General features: G+C 40.3%; 1 protein-coding gene across 1 annotated transcript in view; it reads right to left on the bottom strand.

Annotated features, from left to right (window-relative positions):
- The window catches only part of LOC124623271 (CLIP domain-containing serine protease 2-like), a 60,626-nt gene extending 56,228 nt beyond the window's left edge, over positions 1-4,398 (bottom strand). The window contains exon 1 of the mRNA XM_047149025.1: positions 4,280-4,398. Within this exon, the coding sequence (XP_047004981.1) occupies positions 4,280-4,352 (73 nt within the window). The 5' untranslated portion in view covers positions 4,353-4,398. The remainder of the gene's footprint in view (positions 1-4,279) is intronic.
- Positions 4,399-14,933: the final 10,535 nt, after the last annotated feature.

Below are 14,933 nucleotides of genomic sequence, written 5' to 3'. Positions count from 1 at the left end.
GACTTGTAGACGAAAGTGAGTACATAGTATTTTGAATAAGAATCCATGTCCGGAAAGGTACCGTTTCCATTCTACGACAGTTTCAGTTCAGACGTGTAACGCGTCCACGTCTGCTGAGGGCAGCAGAAAAATCTCAGTTTCTTGTCGTGGTATGCAGCATGGTAGACAGTATGACGTGTACTACGTCAGTCAGTCAGTCACTTGGTGTCACTTAACGTCGTAGGCAAAGTTTAATTTGCGAGACTTCTGTAGGAACGAGGAAGATCCGCTGGGATGAGTTCTGGCCGCTGCCCCAGAAACTAAAGAGACACCTGGTGGGATGGAGAGTGTCTACCAGAACATGCTTCGTAGATACAATGTCTGTAAAAACGTTGGTAGTCTTCACATCGAGCCGCTGCTGTAACTCATCGGTGCCGTTCTGTACGTACGGTATGCTGGATTGTTTTTGTTTCCGAATAATGTAAACTCGTAATGTTTAAGTTTTAATAAAAAATGTGCTTAAGTGATAAACGGAAGTTTCGCTATATGTCCTTTCGAAATGTTACCTTATAGTTGTGTTGCATCATGGATAATTCAATTCATCAAGCAGAAGTGGATGAGTCAAACACCTGAATGAAAACCATCGTAGAACGAAAACGGTAAGTTTCCGAACATGGCTTCCTATTCAAAATATTATGTAAGCACTCTCCTGTACAAGTCCTAGAAGTTTTTAATGGGAATTCCCGAACACTCTGTATTTATTAAGGTAGTAAAATTGCGAATATATAGAAATGATGAGCAGCCAAATTATTCACGTATTTAATCACTGGTCTTTCCTCGACGTGAAGGAAAATCCTGATGTGATGTGCTACTACAGGCTACAAGTACAATATAACTGAAACTTGAGCTTAGCGGCATGCCTTTTCACGGGCAATTTTCCCGCTTTCGTCTGTCGTCCTCATACGTATGTAAAACAAATTATTTTAGCTCAATGTATATATAAGAGTGATGTAAAGGCAGCAAGAACTTAAACAGAAATAAAAAATGTGTCCTCTTGCCTTTGTATATGGTTGCCATTATGGTTAAAAACCGTAGCGATATTTGGTGATAACGTTCTGATCGATTTATCGAAATATTTATACAGATTGAACGAACACTGTGTATTCAAATGTTGCCTAGCAGAGCTGTTGAGAAATGCACATCGTTTGTGCTATCCTGTTCTGTAACGGTTCAGTCGCCACTACTTTTCCGTGTGGATGTCTTCGTATCTGCAAGCAACGGAAACTGGTACTCCCGAATTGACGTCTACCGTTAACTCTGGTAGCGCATGCTACTATTTCAACTGTGCATAACTCTTCTGTGCTAACTCGTTGACTTACGTTTTACGAGTTCATGCTGAACACTCGCTACTATTTCAACTGTGCATAACTCTTCTGTGCTAACTCGTTGACTTACGTTTTACGAGTTCATGCTGAACACTGAACACTGAAGTTATATGCGTCTTTAAAAAGTAAATGCTTTCAATTCTCTGGAAGGCTCACAAGTCTGCCGAAACAAAGATGCTTAGTAGAAAACAAGAGTGCGCCAAACTGCGAGTCCGCGGCCCACCAAATAGACATCTTAGACTGAAAATAAATATCTCTATTCTAAAGACTGTTTTGGGTTCCCATATAGTTCAGATGGGAAACCTCACGAATGCATTTTAATTGAGATACGCTGGTTTCCAGCCTTGTAGCGTTAATTATCCATCTGCAGCTACTTACTGTATTTAGACATTCTACTTCATTATAACTGAAAACTTTATTCGCATTTCTGAACTATCAAAGGGCATCATATAGAACCTTAGGTGAAAAAGATAACAGGAAGAAAGAATACGGTGCTCTAAAAACTCATCAAACTGTGCGAATATCAGCATCTTCAAATTAGTAGTTGGTAGTTTTCGCACAGGATGTTTTGATTTGGTATCAGCTTTGAAATTATTTCTATACGTTGGTTGATTTCAACTTACATTGATTAGCCTATTTAGATTTCAGGTTCCAAAAAATTACTGCAACGAGTTGCCTTTTGTTTTATCATTCAATTTTTATTTTCCATTACCGATTTCGAATCGCCCAGCGATTCGACATCAAATGGTACTTATTTATTGCATGTTTACAGCACTTTGAGCGTATTTGGTTTTGGTCTTTGGTTTATTTATGTTTTGTAAAGCATGTGGAGGTTGCTACCTGTGGCTAAATTTGTAAAGTGCTGTAAAATTAACATCACTATAAAACATACGTTATGTTTTCCAAAACAGTATGTGCACCAAGAACAAACTAACAGAGACTAATAACTCTACACGAGTCCCACAGTGCTGCAAACATGCAATAAATATGTAACAGTTGATAATGAATCGCTAGGCGATTCTAATCCGTTAGTAAACAATAAAAATTTAAGAACAAACCAAAAGGGGCAGGTTGCAGTACTTTCAGGGAACCTTTAGCATCACATTCGTAGTGTTCCACATCCATAATGGATAGATGTTTTAGTTAGACTTTTCCTTCAATCTTATTTCAGCAGCAGCCTTCTGAACGATTAAAGGTAAATGATTTCACGAGTGTTCCTTCGATCGTCAACCTGGCAGACAGCTGTCACTCCAACCGATTGGGGGCAAGATATGCAGCTTAGATAAACTGTATCTTTTTCTGCGCCTGCTATACAAAACGAATATTTATCTGCGCTGTAAAACACTCCAATTGCCACATTATTCCAGTCCACCTCCGTGTGGATATGGATATGGATATGGATAACAGACTGCTGCAGAATGCATTTACTGGCTAAAGACGTCAGTAGTTCATATGGTGATTGTTAACTTTACTTACGGATAACCTTTTTCTTCTCAAGCAGGAAACTTCGTTACTACAACTTTTTTCTGGTGTTAATCAGTTTCGTGAATTGTTCGCACCATTAGAAAAGTTCTTTACACCTTATTTTACTTTCGATATAATGCAAAACATATTGAAAGAAAAAAAATGTGCAATCACCTGTATCATAAGCAGGAAGAACATCATATGTTTAGAGCCTCTTCAGTCGAAGGAGATGCAACAAATCTGTCCCTGTCATCAGCTCAGATATATATTTGAAACAGTGTTACAGTAAAGACGACTTGGTTCAAATCGCTAAATGTCCCACATGTGCAGCGTTTTTCGTGTTCATTATACAAATTATTGTGTAAGAAATTGCACGCATAAGGTCAACTGTTGGCTTGCCTAGAACACTTATAAATGAACTCGAGGAAACCAACCACAAGTGTACTGCGTAATACTTCCATTTTACGCATAGATCCTGCGCCGTGTTAAGCTAAGTTTTATGCGGATGATGATTAAAAAGAGTATAAATGTCGCAACGTCTGCAAGGTACAATAGCGTCTGGCCTGTAGTATTATAGTAGGTAAAGAAAAAAAATTTAGTTCTGAATTAGCTACAGTTGAAATGTTTTTCTATGTTCATTTTTCTATCGTAAGAAGGTCATCTAGCATGGAACTGAAAACCAGGTTAAAGACATAAATTTCGTTGTGTGTGAGCTGTACTTTGAACCAACAGCAGTTCTGGCATCCCGCAGATTCAAATAAACATGCCTCAAAGCGTAGAGCTTTCGTTGCTATACGTACAGTAGTCCAGAACAGTGAGAATCATTATTTAAAAACACTTTGTACAAGTACACAAAGGGTAACATAATAATCGAAAATGTCCGCAGCTCGTGGTCTTGTGGTAGCGTTCTCGCTTCCTGCGCACGGGGTCCCGGGTTCGATTCCCGGCAGAGCCAGGGATTTTCTCTACCTCGTGATGACTGGGTGTCGTGGTTTCTTCATCATCATTTCATCTTCATTGACTCGCAAGTCGCCGAAGTGGCGTCAACTAAAAAGGACTAGCAATACGGCGGCCGAACTTCCCCGCATGGGGCCTCTCGGCCAACAATGCCATACGATCATTTCATAATCAAAAATAATAACTACAGTAAATTCTAAAAATGGTTTCACGATACTAGAGGATAACTATTCGAATGTTTCGGCCCTCACAGTCACTTTGTTGAGTGTAAATTTAAATTATCGTATAAAGCGTAATAATACGTATAACCACAGTTGCATCGGTTTGCGTACCTACTTTCTTATTTAAGCTGTGTTTACATCAAGATCCAGTTTCCCAAGGCAAATTATTAGCAGTACGCCGAGTGTATTGTACAGCAAGAAAGTACGGCCTAGTTCCCAGCTGAACGGGGGGACCACGCCACTGTGAACGAAACAACGGCTGTGTGTACTCACCGGAGCTTGCTATGGCTGCGAAGACGGCGACTGCGCACGCGCTGTAGGCGAATGATGCTCGGCGCCTGGCCATGGCTGCACTGCAGGCTCCGGAGGCGCAGTGGCGGCCCGCGACGGAACGCTCCGTTAAATGCGCACTGCTCGCTGCAGGCGCTCCGCGGGCCGCCGCCACATATGCTTCCGGCGCCAAACCAGTAGCTCCGGAGACTTGCCGAGACATCAGCCTGACACATAATGCCTCGTGATACCGCGCACCGCGCGCCTGGCAGACGCAGAAGACTGGCACTCCGCTGAGCAGGTTGGACAAAACATTACTCACTCACTCCAAACTTGATAATGTCCTCAATTCGGCGAGGAAGACAGTCCAACGATTTCTTCTTGTATGCCATATCTAGCGGAAGCCACTAACTGATTATCAGATTCCTGAGAGCTACCAAATTGCGGGGATGTGGACTGCTTTGTTTCACTGCTTTTTCGGATAGTCCCCGTAATTAACTGTGCGTTCAAGGTCAGATGATTTAAAGGGCCACTCGAGGTGCGGTAGGGGGCTTCTTTGTTCTCCAAGTCAGGGACGTATGTGTGCAGTCCTGCGACCACTGCTGTTTTTATGGCAAAAGACAAGAGTATTCACAGCATACTCACCATGAAGATGTAGAAGAAAGGACAGCAGTTGGTCACCAACAATGTAATAATAAACATCCTCGTTCACGTTCGTAGTAACCTAAATGAATTGACCCATGTCATGGCACAGTAAACATCCCCAAAACATCATGGAACCACCTCCAGGCTGAACTATGCCATCACTGAGTGGGGGACCACGCAATATGTCTCCTGCAGCTGCTGCCCGCTTTCTGTGTTGTTTGGCTCCTTCAGGCTGTGCTGCTTTACGTGGCACTGTGAGCAGTGCCCTTTCACAAGGTACTCCACTCCAAATATCCACTGCATGCAGTTCCAGGTAATATGGCAAGAATCGTTCTGCTGCAATGTTCATTGTCGTCAGATTTCCTGTGGTATCACGATGGAACTATGCCAGGTTTCATCCCTCCCCCCCCCCCCCATTCCAATTCCTCTCCCACAAACCTTTTTGACAATGACCAATTGCTCTATGAATAATATGGCGTTAAATTCAATAATCGGCAGATAATTGAAAATAGCCCAATTTCCTGATATATAAAACAATGGCAAATTCAAAAATGATGGGAAGTTAAGAAACCTGAGTTGGCCAGTTATGTTATTTGTTGAAAATCCAAGATGGTTGACACAGGGATATTTGTGTAGCTTGCATGGTTATCTGATATCCTGGGTTTTCCTCAAACCAATGATGTCATAATTCAAGATCGAAGACCCTGATATACTGGTGCAGTGTGCATGGTTGTCAGATTTCCTGAGTTTTCTCAATCCTATGATGTTAAAATTCCAGATAGTGGACTCTAAGATGATGGTGCAATCAGCTTGTTTCTTAGATTTCATATGTTCTAGGTTTATAATCCAGCCCTAAGTATAGAATAGCAAATTTTAAAAATCACGTTTTTCTATGATATTTCAGTCTACCTAAAATAAGTTTAAAATGTTACCTGTCCAGCTTATCAAAATTTTGAACAATATCCTGTCAACCTTCTGACACCATTTACACAGCTTTTATGGTTGCCACTCAAAGCTTGCAGCTGACTTGCCCTAAGTTGAAAACTGCGTGCTGTGTAGTAGGAACTGGATAGAGACGTTCATGTCTTTGTTTAAACAAATACCATGCAAGGGAGGGTCTTTTCATGATGTGTGGACGTGACGTTCACAGCCGATCCATCAGCCATCAAACCACCTGCAAGGCCCCATTCGATAAGGCAGTGTTTCACCCCTGCAGGATGTACATCATACAGCACTGTACTTGAAACTTCCTGGCAGATTAAAACTGTGTGCCGGACCGAGACTCGAACTCCAGACCTTTGCCTTTCGCGGGCAAGTGCTCTACCAACTGAGCTACCCAAGCACGAGTCACGCCCCGTCCTCACAGCCTTATTTCTGCCAGTATCTCGTCACCTACCTTCCAAACTTTTCAGAAGCTCTCCTGCAAACCCTGCAGAACTAGCACTCCTGAAAGACAGAATATTGCGGAGACATGGTTTAGCCACAGGCTGGGGGATGTTTCCAGAATGAAATTTTCACTCTGCAGCGGAGAGTGCGCTGATTTGAAACTTTCTGGCAGATTAAAAGTGTGTGCCGGACCGAGACTCGAACTCAGGACTTTTGCCTTTCGTGGGCAAGTGCTCTACCAACCCTACCTTCCAAACTTCACAGAAGTTCTCCTGTGAAACTTGCAGGACTAGCACTACTGGAAGAAAGGATATTGTGGAGACATGGCTTAGCCACCGCCAGGAAGTTTCAAATCAGCGCACACTCTGCTGCAGAGTGAAAATTTCATTCTGGAAGCACTGTACATGTATGTGATACCCTTACACGTGCGGCAGTGGAGCGCATAACACAGATGGTATAATATGGCGCTGTACTAAAATTCGATAGTAGGATTATGCAACAGGGAATGTAATGGTACTCAAGAATGACAATCTCTCTCCCTCCAACAAACAACGTGAATGGTTCATCTGTTACCACTTCAGTTCCATCTCTTCGAGATGTATAATTGGAGTTACACATGATTGTGATTTGTCATATCATTGGTGTATTTGATATCAATCATCTGCCGTAGCAGGTACTACCATCTCGGATTTTGTAGTGATCAGTAAGAGGCCATAGATAATGAATACACATTCTGATTCATCTAGTAAAAAGATAATAATAACAAAATAAATAACAACAGGAACAAGAAGAAATTGTAGTTAGTAGAAAAAATGTGAGCCTGCTCACAGAATAATTGTATGGGATTTTGCCTATTGTGCTGCATGTATTCCATTGGAATAGGTGGCCGATGATCGCAGTTGCTTTCATAGAACCATTCAAGACTTGTGCAAAATTTTGTTACATGCACTGGATTAATGCCACATAAATGTTGCCTGGAGCCAATTTCTGAAAAAAATAATTAAAGGGGTCGGAGAGATATAGTCATAAGCCACATTCAACTAGTTTTGAAATACAGCGACTTTAGTTTCATGGAAGCATAAAAAAATGTTGAAAATAAAATAGGCACTTCCTTTTTGCTTTTAATTATACTTTAATACATTGTGAACCTTGTGTAAAATACACAATCTTCTTTCTGTTATGTAATATTAACTTGAGATTCATTTTAATTATGTTGTGGTCGAAACTGGGTTATGACTGTCTCCCTGAAAATAATTTAGTACATAAAATTTGTTTTTAATCTTTTACTTTGAGAATTATGTAACAAGTAGTAATTTTAACAATTTTTGTACTTTCACGTACACAAATACATAACAGATAAGTCAGTCTAATACTATGTTTTACACTGTAAATGTGCAATCAAGGAAGTTCTTCTACATCATCAGCGAACATTTCCCTCACATATTTCCAGCACATGAACGAAAAAAGCTTTGATATGCTGCAGGTATGTATGCCATAAGAGACAGTATGTCATCAGTCTGCTTTTGATTAATTTTAAGTGGCTTTCTATATTTTATTGGCAGCTAGAATAGATCTGGTTCAGCAGGTCTTCCTTTCCTCTTGCTAGGTAGATCCACTGTCATGAAGGTTCCTATATCTGAGTAACAGTGCTTCACACTTAGCGTGAAGGGATCTTTATACTCAAACATAAATTGAGTCGCTTTACTAAAGCGATTGTGATCTCCAGATGTGAATAGGATGGGTATCGAGATTAATGACTTCAGATCACCCAAGCTTCTGCAGTCTTGTCTGTGAATTTTCGTCACAATGAAATTTTTTGGACTAGCAGATTTGACTACTTCTGCCCATTCATCTGGCGTGTATACTATTGGACGTCTGTTTCTCGCATAAATTTCAATGCGACCAAAATCACGATCGCAAGGAAATCTATTATGCCATACCACAGAGAAATAGTACTGTACAGATTAAAATATTTTGGTGGCAACGATAAGTTTTTCCATGTTAATAAGAGACCAATTCTTTGCCTGACCCTTACAATTATCTGTGATTATGTGGAATTTTTGACTTGAGTGTTCGTTAGCTCCAAGTATATTAATAAACAGCTCCCAGCTTCATCTGAACCCCTTCCTCCGTTCTTCTCACTCCCTTGTATCCCTTATTTGAGCTACAATCGTGGATACCATAGTTATACGCCCATATTTTTCTCTTTTAGAATGCTGGGCCAATTGTTAGTTTTGGCATGGGAAACTTTTGTTGCATGTTCATTGCTGTTATGTGCTGCTCTTTCACATTCTCTTTAGCCAGAAAAGTCAAAGAAATGATCATATTTTGCCCACATTTAGATGTAACTAATGTTGTTTCCTTTGTGTAATTTCTTCTGCACACAATTCTGGGTTACTCGTTGCTGTTAGAAAGGCATCACATGTTGAACAGGTGTTGTTTTTCGGCAGTGTGAAGCCTATGTTAAATTCTGACATAAGAATTGCCCTGAATTTGGTTTTTGATACAGTAGAGACACCCTTTTCTTTGCTGTATTCAGAGTATTTGTCCAGAAATAAGGATGCAATTGTGAGATCACATTATGTATGGCACTGAGGAAGTCTCTGACACCTTGCACAGCTTCGTCTTGAAATTCATGTGATTAATTGCCATGTTTGCCTGAAAGAAAAGAGCACATGATTTAATACATTACATTGTGTTATTATTATATTTCAACATTATTTTATTTAGTTAAAATGGATACCTTATAGTAAAATGTAATATACAAACTTCTCCTATCTTCTTTTGGAAATGCGCGACCCAGCTTCATTTGCTGTTGCAAATTCCTCAATCTTCTTGTGTGATTCTGTAAGCCATGAACCATGAGGAATGCTTGCTGCAAATCATGACTTCCATTCCATTTACTTTCACACTTTATGAAAATGTCACAGCTCTAGATGAAATTTGATTTGTGGTCTTCTTTGGACAGCTGTGAAACAAAGAAATGTGAAGCAGAACAAGGTACAGTCAATTTGTGACAATTGGTCATGTTTAAAAGAAGTGAAATCAATCGTTACTTTTTTTGTTGCCGCTTTCATACAACACGTAAGGTAAGTATTCTAGGCATTAAAGTATCCAATGTCCCAAAACGAGTGGAAAATATTTTCTTCTTCTCCAAGTACTGCAAAGCTCAATAACAAGTGAGTAACGTATGAACTGCTATGTCTCACTCTTCGACATTGCAATAGCTGAACCGCTAAGTTTCATTTTGCAAATCGCCAGTGTGAGACCTAAGTTGATCTCCATTTAGTTATGTCTGCAGCAGACACATCGCTCGCCAGAACTTCAAATTCTTAATATTAGTTATGCAAAGAATCTAATCAACGCAACTGATGTAAACGAATGCCCTACCATTGAATTCCAGGTACCAGTATTTATTTAACTTACTAGTAGCTAAATTCACAAAATGGATTTACTAATTAATAAATCAAACTCTTGGTTCAGGAAAATTAGAATATTTATTACAAAATTCTAAATGGAGTGGACAAAAACATCAAAATGAGGCATAAAATTGTGTAATAATATGCGCTGGTATGGTTGGCAAAGCTAACTTAACAGATAATGATGGTTGGCGCAGATCAACTTCCTTTCGTGATATATAATGAGGTGACAAAAGTCATGAGATACCTTCTAACATCGTGTCGGCGTTCCTTTTGCCAAGAGTAGTGCAACTTCTCGACATGGTATGGATTCAATAAATCCTTGGAAGTCCCCTGCAGAATTATTGAGCCATTATCCTTTTACAGCCGTCCATAATTGTGAAAGTGATCCGGTATGGTATGTTGTGCACAAAGTGATCTCTCGATTAATGTTCGATGGGATTCAAGTGAGGCGATCTGGGTAGCCAACCATTCACTCGAATTGTCCGGAACGTTCCTCAACCCAATCGTGGACATTTGTGGTCTGGCAACATAACATTGCTGTTTAGGAACATTAAGTCCATGATTGGCTGCAAATGGTCTCCACGTAGCCAAACATAACCATTTCCAGTCGTTGACCGGTTCAATTGGACCAGAGGACTCAGTCAATTACATGTAAACACATCCCACGCCATTATGGAGCTTCACAGTGCTTTGTTGACAGATTGGGTAGTTAGCTTCGCGAAGTCTGCGCCACACTTGCTCTTACCAACTGAAATCGATACTCGTCTTACCAGTACACGGTTTTGCACTCGTCTAAGGTCCAACAGATACAGTCACGAGCCGAGGAGAGAAACTGCAGGCGAAGCCGTCCTGTTAGGAAGATCACCTAAGTCTGTCGTCTGCTGCCATAGCCCATTAACGCCAAATTTCACCGCATTGTCCTAACGAATACGTTCGTTGTACGTCCCACATTGATTTCTGAGGTTGTTTCACGCGATGTTGCTTCTCTATGCAAACGCCGTCGCCCTCGGCCGTTAAGTTAACGCCGTCGACCATGCGTTGTCAGTGGTGAAAGGTAATGCCTGAAAATTGGTGTTCTCGGCACATTATTTTACCATTCTGCTATCAGAGTTGGTTAATTCCCGTAGTGCGGCAATAATCACGTCGGAAGCTTTCTCACCATGAATCTCCTGAGTATAAAATATTACAGCTCCCCCAATCTACTGCCATTTCATTCCCTGAGTATGAAATGCTACCGCTGTTTGCACAAGTGCATATCGCTATCACATGACTTTTGTCACCCCAGTGTATTAATACTATACAACACAGCCACGGAATGAAACCAGTGATTGCATAATCGTGCCGGTAAGAGAAACTGAGATTACATGCAAGTGATCCTGTCCACCTAGTCATGAAAAGCCAGCTTGAATTTACTGAACCATACACAAACGGTTATACTAGGTATGGCCTTCACCTCAACAGGAAGGGAAAGGGTAAATTGGCTGGGAAAATAGCAGGAAAGTTAAAGGGGGGAGGCACTATCATGAGTGGTAAAATACCAGTGGTTATAGGGTTCAGAAAAGACCCGTTTTTAGGGTAGGGAGGACAGAAAGAAATCAAATTTTAAGAGATGTTAGAACTTAGACAAACCTCAGTTTGAGAAAGAAACCAAAAAACATAATTCTAGCTTATTACATCAGCGTAAACAGCTACTGGTTAAGAATTTTCAACAGTCAGCAAATATTTTAACTCTACCCAATTTTAATGTCAGCTATCTTTATTGTTTCAAAATATTCGAGGACTGAGAAATAAAATTAATGAATTAGCTATCTGCATAGATGAATTAGAGTCTTCAAACCCAGCTGACATAATCTGCCTCTCTGAACATCATGTGACCACTGGTATAGAACTTTTAAGTGTTACAGGGTTTAGGTTAGCATCTCACTTTTGTAGATCAGAAATGGAGAAAAGAGGATTTGCTATATTCATCAGGAACTGTCATAAATTTAAGAACATAGACATTCATAAATTTTGCCTAGAACAGCATATGGAAGCATGTGCAACAGAAGTAGAATTTCACAAAAAATCCTTCGTGATATTAAGTGTATACCTAGCACCTGCAGGTAACTTAATCTGTTCATAAACAACCTTGAAACTGTACCGGCCCATTTAACAACCAAAAACAAAGAAATAGTGGTTGCCGGTGATTTCAAGGTAGATTTCCTTAAAGACTCTCCCAATAAGAACTTATTTGAGTTAGTAACACTATCATTCAACTTAATTCCCACTATGGTAGCCACTTGCTCACAAACAGCCATTGATAATATCTTTATAGAAAAGTCCAATGAACAAAATTATACGAGGGCAGTTCAATAAGTAATGCAACACATTTTTTTTTCTGAAACAGGGGTTGTTTTATTCAGCATTGAAATACACCAGGTTATTCCCCAGTCTTTTAGCTACACAACACTATTTTTCAACGTAATCTCCATTCAATGCTACGGCCTTACGCCACCTTGAAATGAGGGCCTGTATGCCTGCACGGTACCATTCCACTGGTCGATGTCGGAGCCAACGTCGTACTGCATCAATAACTTCTTCATCATCAGCGTAGTGCCTCCCACGGATTGCGTCCTTCATTGGGCCAAACATATGGAAATCCGACGGTGCGAGATCGGGGCTGTAGGGTGCATGAGGGAGAACAGTCCACTGAAGTTTTGTGAGCTCCTCTCGGGTGCGAAGACTTATGTGAGGTCTTGCGTTGTCATGAAGAAGGAGAAGTTCGTTCAGATTTTTGTGCCTACGAACACGCTGAAGTCGTTTCTTCAATTTCTGAAGAGTAGCACAATACACTTCAGAGTTGATCGTTTGACCATGGGGAAGGACATCGAACAGAATAACCCCTTCAGCGTCCCAGAAGACTGTAACCATGACTTTACCGGCTGAGGGTATGGCTTTAAACTTTTTCTTGGTAGGGGAGTGGGTGTGGCGCCACTCCATTGATTGCCGTTTTGTTTCAGGTTCGAAGTGATGAACCCATGTTTCATCGCCTGTAACAATCTTTGACAAGAAATTGTCACCCTCAGCCACATGACGAGCAAGCAATTCCGCACAGATGGTTCTCCTTTGCTCTTTATGGTGTTCGGTTAGACAACGAGGGACCCAGCGGGAACAAACCTTTGAACATCCCAACTGGTGAACAATTGTGACAGCACTACCAACAGAGATGTCAAGTTGAGCACTGAGTTGTTTGATGGTGATCCGTCGATCATCTCGAACGAGTGTGTTCGCACGCTCCGCCATTGCAGGAGTCACAGCTGTGCACGGCCGGCCCGCACGCGGGAGATCAGACAGTCTTGATTGACCTTGCGGCGATGATGAGACACGCTTTGCCCAACGACTCACCGTGCTTTTGTCCACAGCCAGATCACCGCAGACATTCTGCAAGCGCCTATGAATATCTGAGATGCCCTGGTTTTCCGCCAAAAGAAACTCGATCACTGCCCGTTGTTTGCAACGCACATTAGTTACAGACGCCATTTTAACAGCTCCGTACAGCGCTGCCACCTGTCGGAAGTCAATGAAACTATACGAGACGAAGCGGGAATGTTTGAAAATATTCAACAAGAAATTTCCGGTTTTTTCAACCAAAATTGGCCGAGAAAAAAAAGTGTTGCATTACTTATTGAACTGCCCTTGTATTACAAAACCAATAGTCAATGGCCTCTCAAACCATGACATGCAGTTTCTTCTGTTAAATGTTAATACTGAACAGGATATAAAATCTGTTAAATCTGAGCTCAAGAGGGTAATCAATATGCCAAAAATTGATTATTTTAGGACACTCCTCAGAGACATTCACTGGACTGATGTATACAGTGCTCATGGCATGAATGAAAAATATAACAGTTTCGCTAATAAAGTGCTTACATTATTCGAACGCTGTTTTCCCCCAAAACTTACCAAGGTTAGAGCAAAGTCTACAAAGAAGCCATGGATTACTCAAGAAATAGGGGTATCTGGTAAAATAAAAAGAAAACTCTATCTATCAATCCGAAACAGTTCTGATGTTGATGCTATAGCACATTACAAGAAATACTGCAAAATATTAAAGACTGTAAAACAGACTTCAAAGCAAATATATTACAAGGAAAAGATAATCATATCAGATAACAAAATAAAGACAATATGGGATATAGAGAAGGAGGAGACCAGTAGAACCAGACATGAAGAGGAACAAATAGCACCAAGAGTAAATGATACATTGGTGACAGATGTGTATAGTGCTGCAGAACTGTTTAACAAACATTTTATAACTGTTACTGAAAAGAAGGGGTTGTCAGGTTCGGCAGATGCTGCTATGGAATACCTCACACCAGACATTTCAAGTAACTTCCACAATATGAATTTGACCCTCACTACTTTGGCAGAAATAATGTCCATCATAAAATCTTTAAAATCAAAAACACCTAGTGGATATGATGAAATATCAACAAAGTTAATTAAAGAATGTGATTCTGAGCTAAGTAAAATATTAAGCTCTCTGTTTAACCAGTCGTTTATCAGTGGAATATTTCCTGAATGGTTGAAATATACTGAAGTTAAGCCACTGATTAAGAAGGTAGATAAAGAAATAGCATCAAATTTCCGTCCAATTTCACTGTTGCCAGCATTCTCAAAAATTTTAGAAAAAGTAATGTGCAATCGGCTTTATAACCATCTTATCTCAAATAACATTCTGTCAAAGTCACAGTTTGGATTTCTAAAGGGTTCTGATATTGAGAAGGCTATCTACACTTACAGTGAAAGTGTGCTTAATTCATTAGAGAAAAAATTTCAGGCAACTGGTATATTTTGTGATCTGTCAAAGGCGTTTGACTGTGTAAATCACAATATCCTTTTAAATAAATTGGAATATTGTAGTGTAACAGGAAATGCTGCAAAATGGTTCAGATCTTATACCTCTGGCAGGAAACAAAGGATATTAATAGCAAAGAAACATTTATCAAGCTATCAGCCATCATCCAACGGGAACTAATTACATGTGGGGTCCCACAAGGTTCCATTTTGGGGCCCTTACTTTTTCTTGTGTATATCAATGACCTTTCATCAGTAAAGTTATCAGATGCCAAGTTTGTTTTGTTTGCTGATGATACAAACATCGCAATAAATAGCAAATCAAGTGTAGTCTTAGAAAGATCAGCTAATAAAATATTTGTGGACAT

The sequence above is a fragment of the Schistocerca americana genome, chromosome 1, assembly GCF_021461395.2.
Source record: "Schistocerca americana isolate TAMUIC-IGC-003095 chromosome 1, iqSchAmer2.1, whole genome shotgun sequence".
In the NCBI taxonomy this organism is placed as follows: Eukaryota; Metazoa; Arthropoda; class Insecta; order Orthoptera; family Acrididae; genus Schistocerca; species Schistocerca americana.
Note: the sequence above shows the minus strand (reverse complement) of the source record. Positions and strands in the feature narration are given on the sequence as shown.